Genomic DNA, 16,787 nt, shown 5'->3' with positions numbered 1-16,787 from the left:
AAAGGCACATCTTGTACTTTCAGCTGTCTACACTATGAAAAGCTCCTATGACCTGTTATCCACCCTGGTGTGTGACTGAAAACAGAAGAAAATCAAGGACTCACCATCATTGCATAGAGGCCCGGCATACGAAGTCATGCTGCAGTCACAGGAGAAGCCCTCCCACTGCTGCAAACAAACTCCCTGATTTGAGCAAGAGTCCTCCTGACAGGTAGTGCTGGGACCTGCAGTGAGAGACGTGGTGGGGTTGGAGGGTGCACAAGTTAGGACAAGATGAACACACATACTTTCTTTGGTTTGTCAGGAGCCCCGTGTGTTCACAATAGTTTGACAGTGGAGTATGGTTATTTTTGCAGTTCGAAATGGCTGTTGTACTGCAAAAGCGCTTTGCTGAGTAGCATTGGTAGAAATTAATGTGAGACTAGAGGATAATGTGGATAGGCTCCCGTTCTTACATTTACAGAAGGACACTACTGTATTGAACAAAACTAAGCTGTGTTACTAGGTGAAAAGAGCTAAATGTTTAAAGCATGCACGTGGTGAGGCTAAATGAGTGGGGTGAGGACAGGAGGAGGAGTTAAACATAATAAGGCAGTTATGTTTAAAGGCCTTCATCTCAATACTCTTTCTTCCGTCGTCCGTCACTGTTCTCTCCCTGCCTCGTGCCAAAAACACAACGGGCGAGAATGTCAAAGCTCTTAACTTAGATCTCCTTCACTGCACTTCCAACACGAGGCACGGAGGGGAGGGTGTGAAATGATTCACAAATAAGAGTATTGAAGTTTAGGTGCAGAGTCAGTAGGAGAGGGTTAGACAGCATGCTGCTAGGCAACCCGGGTAGTGGAGCTGTGGTCAACTCAAGTCAAGCGGTGGTGATGTTACTACTGTGATGAAATCACTAGGAGAGGACAGGTCACCTCTGACCTTTGACTCTGGATCTCTTGGATCCGCACAACACTGGACATCACTGGGTAGTTTCAACGCACGCACGCACGCACGCTCCCACCCACCCACCCAAACGCACACGCACACACACACACATACTTACACATACATACACACCCGCACACAAACATTTTCCCACCCGTACACATACACACACACACGTCTCACGTGTTCACACAAAGCAATATACCTTGCAAGTCAGCTTTCATCAATGTAACTTTTGTCAGCCAAACAAAAAAGCAAACAAGCAAATTAAGTTAGATGGTTAGTCAATGCACACGGATGTTTGTGAACTGCTGAAAGAGTGGAGCAGAGAGAGAAAGTTCAATGTGCAGGAACAGAGAGGAGGGGATGAAAAGAAAGAGTCAAATTTACATTTAACAGAGCAAGAGCTGGTTAGTGGGTTATCTTGATAACAGAGAGCAAATGAGTTCAATGAAAAGTGAAAGGAAAAAAAAAGCAACAAAGGAGGTGGGACCTGGACACAACTACTGTTGTTGGTTTGTGTGTTTGCACCTCACCTTCACAGCCTCTCTCCACTTGTCCCATGGTTGCTAAGGCATCAGCCAAAAGGTCAGGCAGCCGGCCGTTTAGATCCACTGTTGCCAGGCAACCCTGGAAACCCTCACGGGAGTGGACCAGCTTGGGCAGGTCCCGGTACATCTCTTTGGAGACGCCCCCAATGTACAGGTCACCTGCAGAGGTGCAACACAATGAATGGCAGCCTCGTTAACCAATCATAATGCTTTATTTTCAGCCGTCAGCATCAGAGAGACAATTTTAAGGGTTAAATTAGAGTGGAAAAGTCTGTCTGAATACAAGTTGCCTTTATAAAACTGAGAAAAGATGAATAGTCTCATTTTTAAAGTGAGAACCAGTGAAAATTATGCATTTTTGCTTCATAAATTACAAATGATTCTGTCCACTCATGTTTCAACTGACCATTTGATTTAAGGAATAGTCAATAGACTCATATTTGTGCACTAAATATGTAGACGGCTTTCTTAGACTGGAAACGGGGGGAAAGCCCTTCAGACACCACTAGGGATATTCTTCTGCATCGATAAATGCGTCATTGTTGTCGCACAATTAAGTGCCACATCTATATCAGTCGGTATCATTAGTCAATGGTTGGTCAATGTTATACTGAGCATATTTTGAATAAGTGGAACATTTACTGCCTGCTATAACTTTCTGTTCTTTTAATTCAAGACTATTTTGCTTGCTGCTTCTATTCGTTCACATCTAAGGCTTTTAATTGATTCCTTTTAATTCAGATGTTTTTATCATACGAATCTCTGTGCTCTCATCTGTTGGTTATTTTTCTTTCATTCAGAGAGCTCACTACTTTTCACGATGTATTGTGAGATTTAATGAGTCTACTATATAGGGTATAAAGATTCAGACAGCACTACAAAATAATGACCTCACAGCCAGGAAAATACAGCTTGCTTGGCCCCATATCAGTCCATACAGCTGCCTATAGAGCAGTTTACAGTAAGTGTATACTATGAGAGGAACTCATAGTATTATCAACTATGTGTATCCATACCTATCACATAAGCTACCTTGTTTGAGGTCCCTGCTTGTGTTTTTGTGCATACCCTTCAGGTCCAGGTTCTTGGCCCCCATGGTGGTCTGCGTGGTGACTTTGGTGTCAATCTTGACCGTGTGGAGATTGTTAGTGTCTCGGGATATGTGCACGTTGTGCCAGTGGTTGTCATTGAGAGGACTGTTGGAGTTGCCCTTAATCAGATGTGCCCCATTGCCCAGGTCAGAAATGTAATGTAGGTAGCTAGAGAGTAAACAAGGAAAAGAGAAAAGGCCAATTAATCACATTCATGATGAAGAGCAACACAGGGTCATACGCTTCAGGGCGTTATCATCCATTTCGCAAAAGCACAATAGTAAGAATAGAAAAAGAGTTAATCAGGAGGAATGTTGATTATAAGTTTTAATACAAAATATGTATTATTATAAATAGTGCTAAAAATAATTTTGCCTTTTATTCATTAATTGTTCATTTTTTATAGATGAAGTGAAGACATTGCACTGACTCATGTGATGGGAACTCTACACACTGCACTGTTCAGCTCACCCTTTAACCAGCTCTATCACTATGAAGTCATTGCCATCTCCTCTGTTGTAGAGAACAAGGCCGTCGGGCGACGTGGTCTTGAACTGCATGAAGAGATGCATAGAGTAGTAGGCCTGCAGCGTGGGCAGCGTGACGAAGCTGGAGCGCGAGCGGAAGGTGACAGGGTCGGCCACGATGCTCTTGTAGCCGATAACGGCGTTGAGCTCACAGTAGTCGATGTCGCCGTTCTTGCACAGGTCGATGTAGGGCATGCCGTTCAGCGTGAGGCCCTGAAGGTGGCCGATGAAATTGGAGGGCACGGCGGGTATGAAGCGCTTCTCTGTCACAATGCCCGTCTCCACATTGTGGAACTCCAGCTGGGTGTGGTCGCCCGCCATCTGACCTGGTTGCGGGGGTAAACTTCAAAAGTGAGGTACTACGGAAAGTTGGGTTTCAAGTTGAACTGTTCAATAGCTAAACTAATACTAATCCTAATTCTTGACATTCTTGATTCTTAACAGCGACAGGCCAATTCTAACAGATGCAAAACACACTAATACAATTACTAATGTAAATACGGGATCTATCACAATTCAGAATGATTATTTTCACTTACACACATACAGATGTTCTCTAAAAAATAAATAAATCTTTTAATTTTTGTGTCACAGCACTTTCTCATATAAAACAACATACAGATTCTAAGACCTAAAAAAAGTGTAGAGAGTAATTAATGGTGAGAAGCTTTAAGTTAATCTGCTGTGATTACCTTCAACAGGCTGCAGGTCATCTACGGTGAGTTTGAGGCCCTTGCCACGCCGGACTACCCTCACCGTGTGCCACTCATTATCATTGAGGCCCGACCCCGCAAAGATGGTCTCTGGGCCTTTACCTACACATAGCCCAGAGCACCATTAACATATGCACAGAGAGGTGGAGAGAGAAAGACAGAGAGAGAGAAGAGATAGAGATGTAGAGAGACAGAGATAGAAAGAGAAGACGAGAAGAAGGAGAAGAAGCAAAGAACCAGGCAGGCGGAATTCAAATTCAAGGACAGGAAGTGAGGAAATGGAGGGAAATAGGAGTAAAGGGAAGGATAAACCATACATATCCGGGGGGAGACAAACACCTACATGTCAACACACTCTCTCCACAGATACACAGACAGGTCTGTTTGCAGATGGCCAGCGATATAAATGATGAGGCACAGACAGACAGACAGATTTAGATATGTGGAGGCCTAGGGTGCCTAACATGGAGTCACAACAGGCCAATGCTGAGCTAATCCATCTGTGGACAGATAACACCGCCATGATGACCACCTCCTACCCACAAGCACACAGATGCCACATTCGCAACCCCTTGACTCTCAAACTGCCCCTCATCCTCCGGTACCCAGCCTACGTGCATCACTTTAGTATCTAAAAGGGCGCAGTACTGCAACGAGCCTCATGGTGGCACTAGACACAAAGAGGAACACCAGAGAGCTCTCCAAGGTGCTGATGTGCAGCAGAATGAAAAAGGCTGAGCTGTCCTCTCTTGATGTCTCTCTCTCTCTCTGCCCATCTACCAGCTCATATCTTCACATAGGTGACTGCACACATTTGACAGACTGACTGTTCCCAAACCCACCGTGTCTCCTTTCTCCGACTCGACAAGCACCCCACCAACCTTGAGCACAACACCCACTGCTCTCCAACACACACAGTCAGCCACAAGCGCACACACACATTCCCCTTCCTCCTCAAAGCCTTGTTGGTTTAAAGAGTGTGAGTGAGTCTGCTAACAGTGACCTATAGGAGGTAATGACGGGGGAGGTGAAAAGTAAACTGACCCGAAACAGTTTCTGCTGCAGAAAATGTCAAGCCGGCCTATATTACTCATGGAGGCACGCAAGCAGCACACACACGCACACTCACACTCACACCCACATACACACAGGTGGAGCAGTAGATAAAGATGGAGACACACGGGCAGACAGACACGCAAACATAATTAGTCATGAAAAATCTATCAAAATGGATATGGCAGCATGAAATGCACGTGTGCTTGTGTGTGTTTTCAAAGCTAAAATAGTGTGTTGTGCGTTCAGAGAGGACACAGGGTTCCCCTGAGGAGACTCAGCTGTGCTCTGGGCATGAGCATCTCATCCTGTTACCATGGATCACTGCCTAGCACTGAGTGAAGGAGAGAATATGTGTACATATGTGTGAACTTATGAGTGTATGTGCATGTGTGTGTGTGTGTATTTTTGCACATGTAGCCAAATATTCAAAGAATGGGCAGACTGATGTGAGAGTGAGGCAGTGATCTGTTTCAACCTGAGAACAGGGAGAGGCACACACACATGCACACAGCTATTTTAGGTCAATGCTAAAGGTGCCGTCAGCAGCACTAAGGTTTAGTGCTGAGCTGCTTGCGGTCAGCAGACCACACAGCTCGGTGCTGAGACAAAGGGAAAGGCAAGACCATTTGTTGCAAAGGAAATACAATTCAAATCAAAGGACATAAACCACTGGAGATCATAAAAGCAGGATAATGAAAACAAAACGACAGAAAGCATTTTATATTTCATTAGATCGAAATAACAAATGGCTTGTATGCTGGGTAAGCCTCAAATCTCTCCCATGCTGGGGCTTTTATTTGACTGCTGAGTGGACTATTTCAGTAAATTTTTTTCCTCTCCCTTGAATATCAGATGTATAATTTATTGTATGCACACAGTGTGCCAGAAAAGTGGCTGCCTACTGAAATGCTCATTGAGACAACTGGTCTAAGATTGGCCAACAACCATGCGGGATAGCAACGGCGCTGTGTGGCTAGTAGGGTTTCTATGGCAACTGCAGTCATCCATTTCACCACCTCTTTGCCGTCACATAGCATATCTCTCTCTCTCTCTCTCCTGCTCGCTCACTCTCTTGCTTTCTCAGTGGTCGTGACAGAGAGAAACTCCACGTGAGGGAATTAAACTTCGTCAGGGATTCAGCTCGTCACACAGCAGCATGAACAGAAACACACTCAGGAAAACACACGCACACACACAGATTGGCAACGAAAAGAGCACATAATGCAATTCTTTTAACTCACTCAATCACTTACTCACACATACAAGCACACACTGAACACACCAAATGTACCCCCATGTGCAGTTTAGAGAAAAATGACAAGCAAACTAAGAAAGCGAACAGACATTGAAAAGAAGGAGCGGCAGATAAAGACAGAGGGATAACGTGTCTTTTGTCTCCAGCATGAAGGAGAAGTAATTAGCCTGCAGGTCCGTGTTGCATTCATCCACCAGCTACTACCTCTCCACCTCTTCAGCTCAGGCTTCTCAACAAACCTAATTTGCATGAAGACCTCATACTCAGGTTTATCTCATTTCCCTTCTTATTTTTTTCCATCCACCCCCACCATCCTCTCTTCCGTCTATCCTTCTTTGCTAAAATGGCCGACGTGGAAAACCCTGGCCCTCAGCAAAAATCACACCACTCCTGTGGTGCAGCTAAACAAGTAGACTCTAAACACGCACCTCCCTCTGTCGAACACACACACACACACACACACACACACACACACACACACACGGTACAAAGATATGTTGAATGAGATCAGATTGATTGACAAGACAGAGAGATTGAAAAATAGTCAGAAACAGGTAAATACAGAAACACACACACACACACACACACACACACACACACACACACACACACACACACACACACACACACACACACACACACACACACACACACACACACACACACACACACACACACACACACACACACACACACACACACACACACACACACACACACACACACACACACACACACAGGAGGAGGAGGATAGGGGAAGGGTTAGGTGAGATGGAGGATCACTTACTGGCTGTACAGTTTATCCTGATACAGTCTGGAGGGAGAGCAGAGCAGAGGGTTAATGCTGCACACACACAAATACTTTCCACGCCCTGGGGACGCACACACCGACACACCCTGTACTCATATAAACAAACATGCACACGTACACACACTGCTGAGAAAACACACACTCTCCTTTGTCACAGGACCTCAAGTCGGACGGTGTATTTTCTTACATCAGTGTGAATTTCTGTGATTTGGATTTTATGCCAATAAAGAGCTAAATCAGACAATGGTCTGTTTGGCAGATCTCCACATCGACCAGTGACGTGTGTCAAGGGGAGCGGTGAGTCCCCAGCATGAGCGGTGTGCTCACTGGCTGCTCTGGCCTGAGCGACAATTTCAGTCACCAATGAAAAAGCACCAGGAGACTGAGATGGGTCGTGTGTGTCAGTCTCTCTGATGACATCCAACACATCCCATAGTTTTTGTCGCCCATCCAGAGCAGAAATCTCCGCAAATTGTTGGAAGATTCAGCCCCTCTATTGATATTATTATCATCATTAATATTACTATTTGACCCATGATGACTTGGTGTGTCGTGTGGCGTCAACCACAGAAAAGACGCGGCTGCAGACAACCAGAGACCAACACATGCACCCCTCTGTAAGTCTATGTGTGTATTAGCATGTGAGTGTATGCAGCTTTACATTAAAGTGTGACTGTGAAAACTGGAAAAAAATTATGTTTAACTGAGAAGAGGAAATGTACAAAACATAGAAGGATGATGTTTTTTCCTGCAGTTATGTGTGTGTACTAATTGCGTGTATTTGTACAGTTTGTGAGTCTTTGTGTTGATTGTTGGAGGTGTTAGGGATGCACAGGTCCACTGGGAGTGAGCAGAGAATGCAGCTTGAGGCTTAAACCCTCTGTTCAACACAAAAACAACAACACTAACCTTCTGAATACATAACACTACAAAGTCAATTCAAATATTAAAAGTTGTCAACCAAAGCCTGTGAAAGCCATGCTTTGAATATATTGAGTATGAAACAGTGCTGCAGAATTATCAAGAGGAGTTATTAGGAAAAGTTTATTTTCCAGGGACAACACATTATTCATCAACGTTTTATGGCATTCCAATGAAATAAATAGCCAAGAGGCCGGTGTCAGCTGCATTCCCTTGACATATAATTAAAATAGTGTAGGAGAATCTACATGTTTGTGTGCTTGTGTGTACCTAGGTTGACAGTGAGTCGGACACGGCCCCCGTCCATCTCCAGACGAAGGGTGTCTGCAGAGTTACGGGATGTAGTTGCCATGAGAACGCCATACGCCCGCTGGGAGCGAAAGCGCAGCGAGACGTCCTCCGCCTCGGTATGCATCGCCACGGGCAACTGCACCTTCATAAACTTGCTGCCGTCGTAGGACAGGATAGTTGCATCTGTACAGAGATGAACAGAGATGGACAGGAGTGAGTGATGGAGGGGGAAGGGGAGGAAGCGAAAGACAAGCGGAGAAAGACAGAGATGACGTTGGGAGGGCGAGTGTGGTGGGTTGAAAGAGAGAAAAAGAGACAGAAGATGATTGGCAAGGAGAAAACGCATGAGGAGGGAGAAGACAAAGGCGATTTGACGTTGAGCGAACCAAATTTATCCGTGATAGAGTACGTTGCAGGGCGGATACGCTCCCTTATTCCCCCGCCATGTCATGTTGAAGCTCAAAACCTGCTTCCAACAGATTTATCCCATCACTTTCCAACCTTAATTCATCATCACTCCCTCCGACTTACAAAAGAGGAGGTAAAAATAGCTGCAGCTGGTTGGCTGGCCCTATTATCCGGTTAAATCAGAATGCATGGCGGTGAGTGTGTTAGCCACTGTCGCTGACATCTCAGACCCTGGAGTCATAATGTAACAAGCTCAGGTGATCCCGCTTTAATGTCTTTTGCATACTCATTTACATATTCATAATCTCCTCTCCCTGCTACCTGCTGAGGCCAATCCCCGGCCGCTAAACTGTTTACCTCTGAGGACCCTGTTTTTTATTGGCCAATTACATACACAGCTAAACACTCACTCCATGTCCCCGCGTCTTTATCTCCCCCCCCTCTCCTTCGTTCTTTGCTCCATCTTATATCTCCCCACTCCATTCCTCCTTTGCTTTCTCTACCTTTCGCTCTCCCTGTTTCCGTGGGAGACGTTTGGAGCCAAGGCAAAAACAAGAGAACAGGAAGAGAGTGAGGCCTCATGAATACTGATGAGCTGAGAAGGAGGGGAGGAGAGAGAGATAGTGTGCATATGTGTGTGTGTGTGTGTGTGTGTGTGTGGGTGTGTGTGTTTGTGCATGTCAAAATAAGTGAGTGAATTTAAGTGTGAACAGAGGAGGGTTTAGTAAAGTGAGAGCAAAGGGAGAGAAAATAGGGACAGAGCGAGACAGGGAGAAAGGAGGGGGAAAGGGAGAAAAGCTCTTGGCTAAAATGCAAATGAACCCTCATTAACTTGAGGAAAAAAGAGGGTGGCTGGCCTGTTATATCACAGATAACATACCTAACAGCCACACACACACGCACACACCTAAACACACTTCGCACCCATTTCGGAAAAGGCAGACAGCTGACTAAATTTTGCTCGCCACGCCACCTGACTCACCACCTGCAACTAGAGGGGAGAGGTTTAGTAGAAGGAAAGTTCGGCAGCCCCTTTGTGCCGAGACAAGACGAAAAATAAAAAATCTACAGAAATGTAACGCACAGTGGAATCATCGGAAGCATGTAAGTAGTTAAGGACAAGAGTAGTGATATTCTATATTATTGATGGCATGAAGACAGAGACCAACCACGTGTTAGATCATTTCCCAACACTTCCTATTGTGTGGCTGTGGCTCTCATACCCAAGCCCATTGTTTTATCCCGAAGACATAAATCTTAAAAAATGGGTCACGCAAATATAGTTACATTTAAAAAAAAAAACAGCCGACCCATGTTACTTTTACCGAACATTACTCAACCTGATCGAGCATTTGTTGGGGACTTTGTGCGTTAATGAGTATTTATGGCAGCAGGACAGTGTATGTGGGATTGACTCAAAATACACTACGAGCTCATTGTAATGAAGGAACCTGTCAGCCCAGGCAACAGTGTGACTCACTCAATGTGTTTTTTAATAGTTTTCACAACAATGGAGGTCTGTGGCAGAGAGGGGGGGAGAAAAAGATATATCAGGGTTTGGCTTCACACTAAAGTTGTTATGTGGGATTTGCTGGAAAGGAAAAATATCACCAAACTGTTGCAGTTACCAGGGATTTATCATCCACAGAGTGAACATGATCAAAACGTCTCTATCTCTAGACAGCACACAGACACTGAGGATGGGAATGATTATAGCATGTTTCCATATGTTGACACCTGACTCTGAGTCACTGTCAGTCTGTGTGCTAACATAGGAAATGATTGATGTGTTACTATTTACTATTTCATAATTTCTACTTGTTACGTTGCAGTTTTGATGTATCATCGATATTCCTCAGATTATGACAATATCGATGTTTCATTTGACTTCATAATTTTGAATAAAACCAATAATTTTGACTTGACATAAAATTTTTGACATTCCTCAATTAATGAGATTTCTTAAACAAACAGTGGAAAGTGTAAATTTAAAATCCTTAAAGATTATTAATATTGTTATTAAGTCATGGAAGACATTTGAACATACAACCAATAGAGGGGTGGTAGAAACATGATTATATAGTTGAATTTATTAAATCAAAGTTATTGAAATGTAGATTATTCTTAACTCAACACAATGCAATATGTTTTAGATGATTAAAACTGGTTAAACAATAGGTTGGTATTCGTAATACTCACAAATACAACAAAGTACAAATAGTTGGGATTAATTAAATCTGGTGGCAAAAAAACGTTAACAGTAGATCTTCATTTCAAATCATGGAATCTTCAGAAGAGTACTTTTTCTCCTCAAGACCTAGGAAGAGCATTTTTGCTCAAAGACTGTTCTGTGAAACCACGGCTCAGAATAAACCTGCGTCTCTCATACTTAAAAATGATAAAATAATCATACTAATGAAAGCACAGAGCAGAGCAGCTGGGCGAGAGGAGAGATCATTACATGGAGCGATGCATCCTCATACTTAAAAATAATTCCATCTCAAGTCTGACGAGAACTGTAACTAGAACAAAATCGTCGGCACAAGTTTAAATGAGTCACCTTCCACCGCTGAACATTACTTTTTCGTAAATTTGACTTTGGGGAAATTGTAAATTCAAGCTTTTGCAGACGCTCTGATCGATCGAGGGATGGCTTGGACTGAGCTAACCCTCAGGGTGTCAGTTGCTGAAAACAGTCAAATGATCATTCATATAGAATGCCGAAATACGAAACCTGATTTTGATGATGATTTTTTTCCCAACAGACAATAAGCGGGGTAGCAAAACCACAACCGTGCTCCAAATAACTAGATGACGGTATGCATTTGCTCCACTTGCTCTATTGCTCAGGCACCAGGAGTTTATCCACTCGTTTATTTCCTCGGCCAGACTATTTGTTCAAGTCCACCACGCTCCCGGCCATTATCAGAGACCCAGCTTTTAATTGACTCCCTGTTTTTTTTATTTGGGGCAATAAAGTAGGCTTTTCCAAGCTTGTACTAGAAAAATAAAAATTACTGTTGAAGCTGCTCTTTTGAAATTTGAAATTTAATCTAAAGATGAACCCTTTGTCATCCATTTCCTTTTCCTGACAGCAATGGACTTCCATAGAGAAAGCAGGGACATCGCGGAAAAACTGAAAATGTCTCAGGACGTGTGCGAATGTGTTGCTATGTGTGTAGCGGCTCATTACAAAACAAAAATTAATCTTGGAGCCAGAGCGTGGCGAGTGGGAACAAAGGAGAGAGTGAGCGAGTGAGGAAGGGAAAAAAAGGGAGGGAGAAACCGCAGGTAGAAGGCGTAAACACGGCCAATCACTCTCTCCATCTGCTTCTCCATCTGTGCTTCCTTTAATCCACCGAACCACCAGTTAGTGACCCCTCAATGCACAGAGAGAGGGATGAAGAAAAGATAGAGTGATGAAGACCGAGCTAAGAGAAAGCGAGGGAGAGGGCACATTGCTATGATAAACATGCACTGCGGATGTTTGTCCTCCGAAATAAAACATCTTCGTATCAACACCTTTCAGAAAGTGTGTGTGTGTATATCTCCTGTTAGATGATAGTACAATCATCACTTGAGACGCATCAGCAGTTGTGGCACAAACAACATTTCTTCTCTTCCCCTTGTCTGACTCCATCTCGCTTCTTTCAACAGGCCTGTATCAGTCTCTCTCAATCTTACCCCACTTTAAATTTTTCTCTCGGCACAAATTCATACCCTTTCTCATATCTCTCTCTCTCTCTCTCTCTCCCTCTCTCTCCCTCTCTCTCCCTCCCTCTCTCTCAGGTATCAACTCCCGTCTCCCATTCCTCCTCATCTCCTCACCTGCTGTCACACGGCGGTTCCAGCCCGGTGGCTCCACCCGCCTCTGTCACAGCTCCAGCTCCCAGCTTTCTTCACACTTCCTCTCCCATCGATTCCCAGTCTTCCAACATCCAGCTCTGCATCCTCCCACCTCCTCTCTCTCTCTCTCTCTCTATCTTTGTTGCTCCCTTCTATTCCTTTTCCTCCTATCCTCCATCTTACTACCCTCACTTACACACAGAGAACGTGAAAAAATCCAACCACGGATCAAACTCCTGCAATATTACTGCTTTTTATTCTTGAGCAAGCAGACTCATTTTTTTCATTGTCTCTAATTTCTTTCTTCCCACTGTCTACCTGTCATTCATTTTCACTTTCCTTCGCTCCAACACCAGAGGTGTAGTGGTGGCTACATCTTCCCTAAACTAAATCTGCAAGATATGATATTTGACTAATAGTTGAGTCACATTTTTTATTTGCCATAAATCTTTATGAGTGTACATTTTTAGAGTACTATGAAATGTTAATCTGTAAGGATGGGCCCTTTAAAGCAAAAATAAGGCATTTCTTAAAGGTACAACGAATAAAATGTTTATTACCCAATATAACTGATGATCATAATTTATTTTCAGAGTTATTCCTGACTCTAAACTTTAGACTTTCCACTGCACACCATCTGTCTTCTGCCACTCATCCCTTTGGCATTACTCAATCTTCTCAAGCCAAAAAGCATTCACATTTTGCAACTTGGCATATTATTAGATTTTCACAAGATGCTCCTGCTTAGTGACCGTAATTAGCCGGCTCACTCCTCTCGTTTGGGAAACCGGGGCTTCAGCACTTATGTTAAGCATTATTCAAGCTTGTCCTCTTTCTTGTCCCAACCTCCCACCACGACATGCTTACCTCTCTCACAGGAGCGTCCCAAGTAGCCCGTCCCGGAGCAGTCGCACACGTAGCGGTTCCAGCCCTCCCTGCAGATGCCGTTGTGCTGGCAGGGGTTGGACAGGCACTGCTTGGGCGGTTCTCTCGAGCATGAGGGCTTCACACCGACTGCCCTCTGGGCCTCGGCCAGCCGTCGGATGTCTTTGCTCTGCCCGTCCACAAACAGGTCTCTGATGCAGCCCACATAGCCATAGTTCAACAGAGCGGTCCACACCTGAGAAGAAATTAACGAGCGTTGAAGAGTTTCCCTGAATTTATAGACATTTATAGATGCGATTGTGTGGCTGGTACTTTAAAGAGATACAGCAAAGAGAAATCGAACAATGTCTCAATGACAACAGAGCACAACATGGTGGGACAAATATCTAATCTCCTTTTAATTGAATTTAATCGAATGAGATTCTAATTAATCTGATTTGAAAAGATCTAATTTTCTTTGATTCATTTTTTGGTCTATGAAGACAGAGAGAAAAAATCGTGCCTCATTGTTGTTCAGACAGGCACAGCAGTCATTCATCCTCTTGCTATGACCTCTCTCTAACAAGGCAGTCCATATAAACATGTGGTGCATATTCAGTCTGCTTGCAAAAACAACCAAGCTCTGCATGCTCACTGTTACACAGCTGCCTGCTGTCGGGAAATCTGACACCCTCCACTCCCAGCCTCATCCTGCATTAGCAGTTAGTCGTATGTGAATTCTGATTTGTTTGTCAACACGAGTTCACGTTAATCAAATGTGATCTATCTCCGGCTCTGCCAGGACGAGTTTGCACAGGCCCTGTCTGTGTCAAGCGTTCTCAGATTTGTCCTGAAGCATTACAAGAGTCGAGGCACACTCCCAAACTAAAATGAAAATCGCAAAAACCTTGACATGGGGAAGTTCAGTGACCTGATGGTAAAGGCACATGTCACGTAACCACAACAGCCACGCTTCAATTCTCGGCCATGGGACCACTGCATGTCTTACCCTCTCTCTGCCCTTGTTTCCTGTCTCTAATCAGACTGTCAAATTTCCAATAAAGGCAAAATGCCCAAAAATATTTTTGACAAAAAAAAAACTGACGTGAATGTTTGTGACTGAACTAGACTAGCGAGTCTCGTTTTGTGGGAATAACAATCCAAAACACAAACATACTTAATTTGCTGCATTATAATTCAACGTGTTGTAATGTGAGACAATTGAAATAGGAAGAAACGTTTTTTTGCTCAATTTAAAAGATTAATAATTACCAAAACAGTTGTCAGTTAATTTTCTGTCTATCAATTTATGGGCTGAATGTTGCAGCTCCAATATTGACCTTAGTAGGTCAAACTGCAGACAACACAACACAAACCTCTGTAGGGAAGATGAGTCCGGCTCGGTCCTCTGGTAGTCCCCCGAGGTACAAGGTGTCATCCAGGTCCAGGATCTCACTGTCTCCTGGAGCTGTGTACGCTGTTCTTACACTGTTCACAGAGATTGTTCCTGAGTGGAGAAACCAGAGACATCAAAAGAACTTTAGTAGTCATTGTGTCCTTAGACGTGAACATTCTAACAGTGACTGTCATCATCACGACCACCACCATTATCACCATCATCATCACTCTTCGCCCTCTCTTTGTACTCCTCATCACCACTACAATCCGAAGCCAACGAAATCCCAAACCACCCAGGTCTTAGTCATCACATATGCACTTCAAAGTCCTGAGTTGAACACTCTATCACCAATAAATCATTAATACATGTATTTTTAGTAGAGTTACAGTAAACAAAAAAGACTTGCGAAACAGGCATCCTCCACTGCGGGTTAGCAAAACAAAACTACATTTTGCTGATAAACATTTGAAACCCTGCCTGTTGTGTATACATGTTTTCAATCATTAGATTCACTTTGTTTAGTTCGTGTCAAAGGAGGACAAAATATAGATAAACTATAATTAAAATGTAACAATCATGAAATTCTACACAACAGAATTGTTTTAAGAGTGTTCAACAAATCTTTTGACAGTATTTGTTGGAGAAATACAGGTTAATGGCAAATTTGGCCCCATAACTAGCGGACAGATAAGCAACAAGCCATGATTGCTTTAATTATAGCCTCAGAGTTATGATAATTATATCAATATAGAATAAACGAAAACAGTGCTACTGTATATTGATTCTTTTCTCTTGTGTAATGGGGTATGCAGCACCCTTAAAATCAAGTTCAATAACACCAGTTTAAATTTAATGGAGACATCAGACAGATGGGAGCCAAATGGCTGGTGCTCACTATCCAATGTTGACGTACTATCTTGCCTACTCATTAACCTCCAGCCTCCTTCTTATCATCCTCTGCCGAGTTGATGGCTGTGAACGTACCTGAGCGTCCGTCCCTCTGAAAGTCCACGTGATACCACTCTCCGTCGTTGACCTTCCTGTCGATAGCCCTGGTCTTGGTGGTTCCCGAGCCCATGTCCAGCAGCAGGTACAGGTGGCCATCTAGCATCTCGATGGCAAAGAAGTCCACCTGTACGGCAAACACTTTAGCGTCAGTAATCTGTAAAAAGCAGGGACATTCATTGCTGGCAGAGTACTAATTTTGGCAAGTTGTAATTGTGCAATTTCATTTAATGTTTGTGTTGATTTAGATAACCCTAGTTAACACATATGCTGTTGACTCTTAATTGTGTTTCAAGTATCAAGCATTTGGAAAATTATTTAATATTTTATATCCACCTTGATTGTGGGGGGTGTGCGAGGGTCCTTGCGTTGCATCTGTCGTGGTTTGCCATGGCTGAAAAGCATCAACCCGTTGGGCTCTGTGGTTCTGAAGTCGAACGAGATGGACCCCGCCTTCTTCGCTGTCCACTTGCTCAGCGCCACGAAAGACTCTGGGGTGTCAAAGGTCACGGGGTCCAGCGTGGCCACACTCTCGCACTTAAAGGACACCACCCCGCTCACCTGGAGGTAACAAAAAAAAGGTTTAGAGAATTTCTAGGGGTTGTTATACACATGTTCAGTGAATATCAAGACCAAAATGATTCCGTTTGTTGTATGGGACTGAAATAAAGCCAGCTGCTTCCAGCTGTTAAATGACTAGAAGAAAAAAGCTCATGGCTACCTCTGAGAAATATAATCCCACTTATTTAAAATCCCTACAGTATAAATTTCACAGTGCCTAACGGGAGGTTGAGATACAAAACGCTGTCTGTGTTCTACATGGGGATACAAGGGGATAATGTGTTGTCTGGCTCAAGTTTTACTGGCTGTTGAAAGAGCATACCTTCATCTTTGGGTCTCCTTGTTTAGCCAGTCTAGACAGCTCCAACCGTACATCATTATTCTTGTACACCACCTACAGGGGAGGGAATTGAGGGGCAAAGAATAAAACATGAATTCACTATTAGATTAAAGACAAAGAAGCCCTTTTCTGTAGCTCCCTCTCTTTGGATTCATTTCCAATGCTTCTACTGACGCACAGGATTTGACTACTGTCATCACTTATTTAACCCCGAGCAA

General features: G+C 43.6%; 1 protein-coding gene across 3 annotated transcripts in view; it reads right to left on the bottom strand.

Moving 5' to 3' along the window:
• nrxn1a (neurexin 1a) overlaps positions 1-16,787 on the bottom strand; it is a 53,442-nt gene that overhangs the window by 12,364 nt on the left and 24,291 nt on the right. For 2 of the 3 annotated variants that reach the window (XM_053413721.1, XM_053413722.1), the window contains exons 8-19: positions 16,552-16,623; positions 16,005-16,229; positions 15,648-15,795; positions 14,641-14,771; positions 13,268-13,520; positions 8,126-8,329; positions 6,911-6,937; positions 3,792-3,914; positions 3,044-3,425; positions 2,550-2,740; positions 1,467-1,640; positions 105-224 (exon numbers count right to left, since the gene is read on the bottom strand). In XM_053413721.1, the coding sequence (XP_053269696.1) occupies positions 105-224; positions 1,467-1,640; positions 2,550-2,740; positions 3,044-3,425; positions 3,792-3,914; positions 6,911-6,937; positions 8,126-8,329; positions 13,268-13,520; positions 14,641-14,771; positions 15,648-15,795; positions 16,005-16,229; positions 16,552-16,623 (2,050 nt within the window). Of the gene's footprint in view, positions 1-104; positions 225-1,466; positions 1,641-2,549; positions 2,741-3,043; positions 3,426-3,791; positions 3,915-6,910; positions 6,938-8,125; positions 8,330-13,267; positions 13,521-14,640; positions 14,772-15,647; positions 15,826-16,004; positions 16,230-16,551; positions 16,624-16,787 lie in introns of all 3 variants that reach the window. The other variant, XM_053413720.1, reaches the window with a different exon arrangement.

This window comes from Pleuronectes platessa, chromosome 21 (assembly GCF_947347685.1).
Source record: "Pleuronectes platessa chromosome 21, fPlePla1.1, whole genome shotgun sequence".
In the NCBI taxonomy this organism is placed as follows: Eukaryota; Metazoa; Chordata; class Actinopteri; order Pleuronectiformes; family Pleuronectidae; genus Pleuronectes; species Pleuronectes platessa.
The sequence above is the reverse complement of the archived record's forward strand: the minus strand, read 5'-3'. Positions and strand labels throughout refer to the sequence as shown.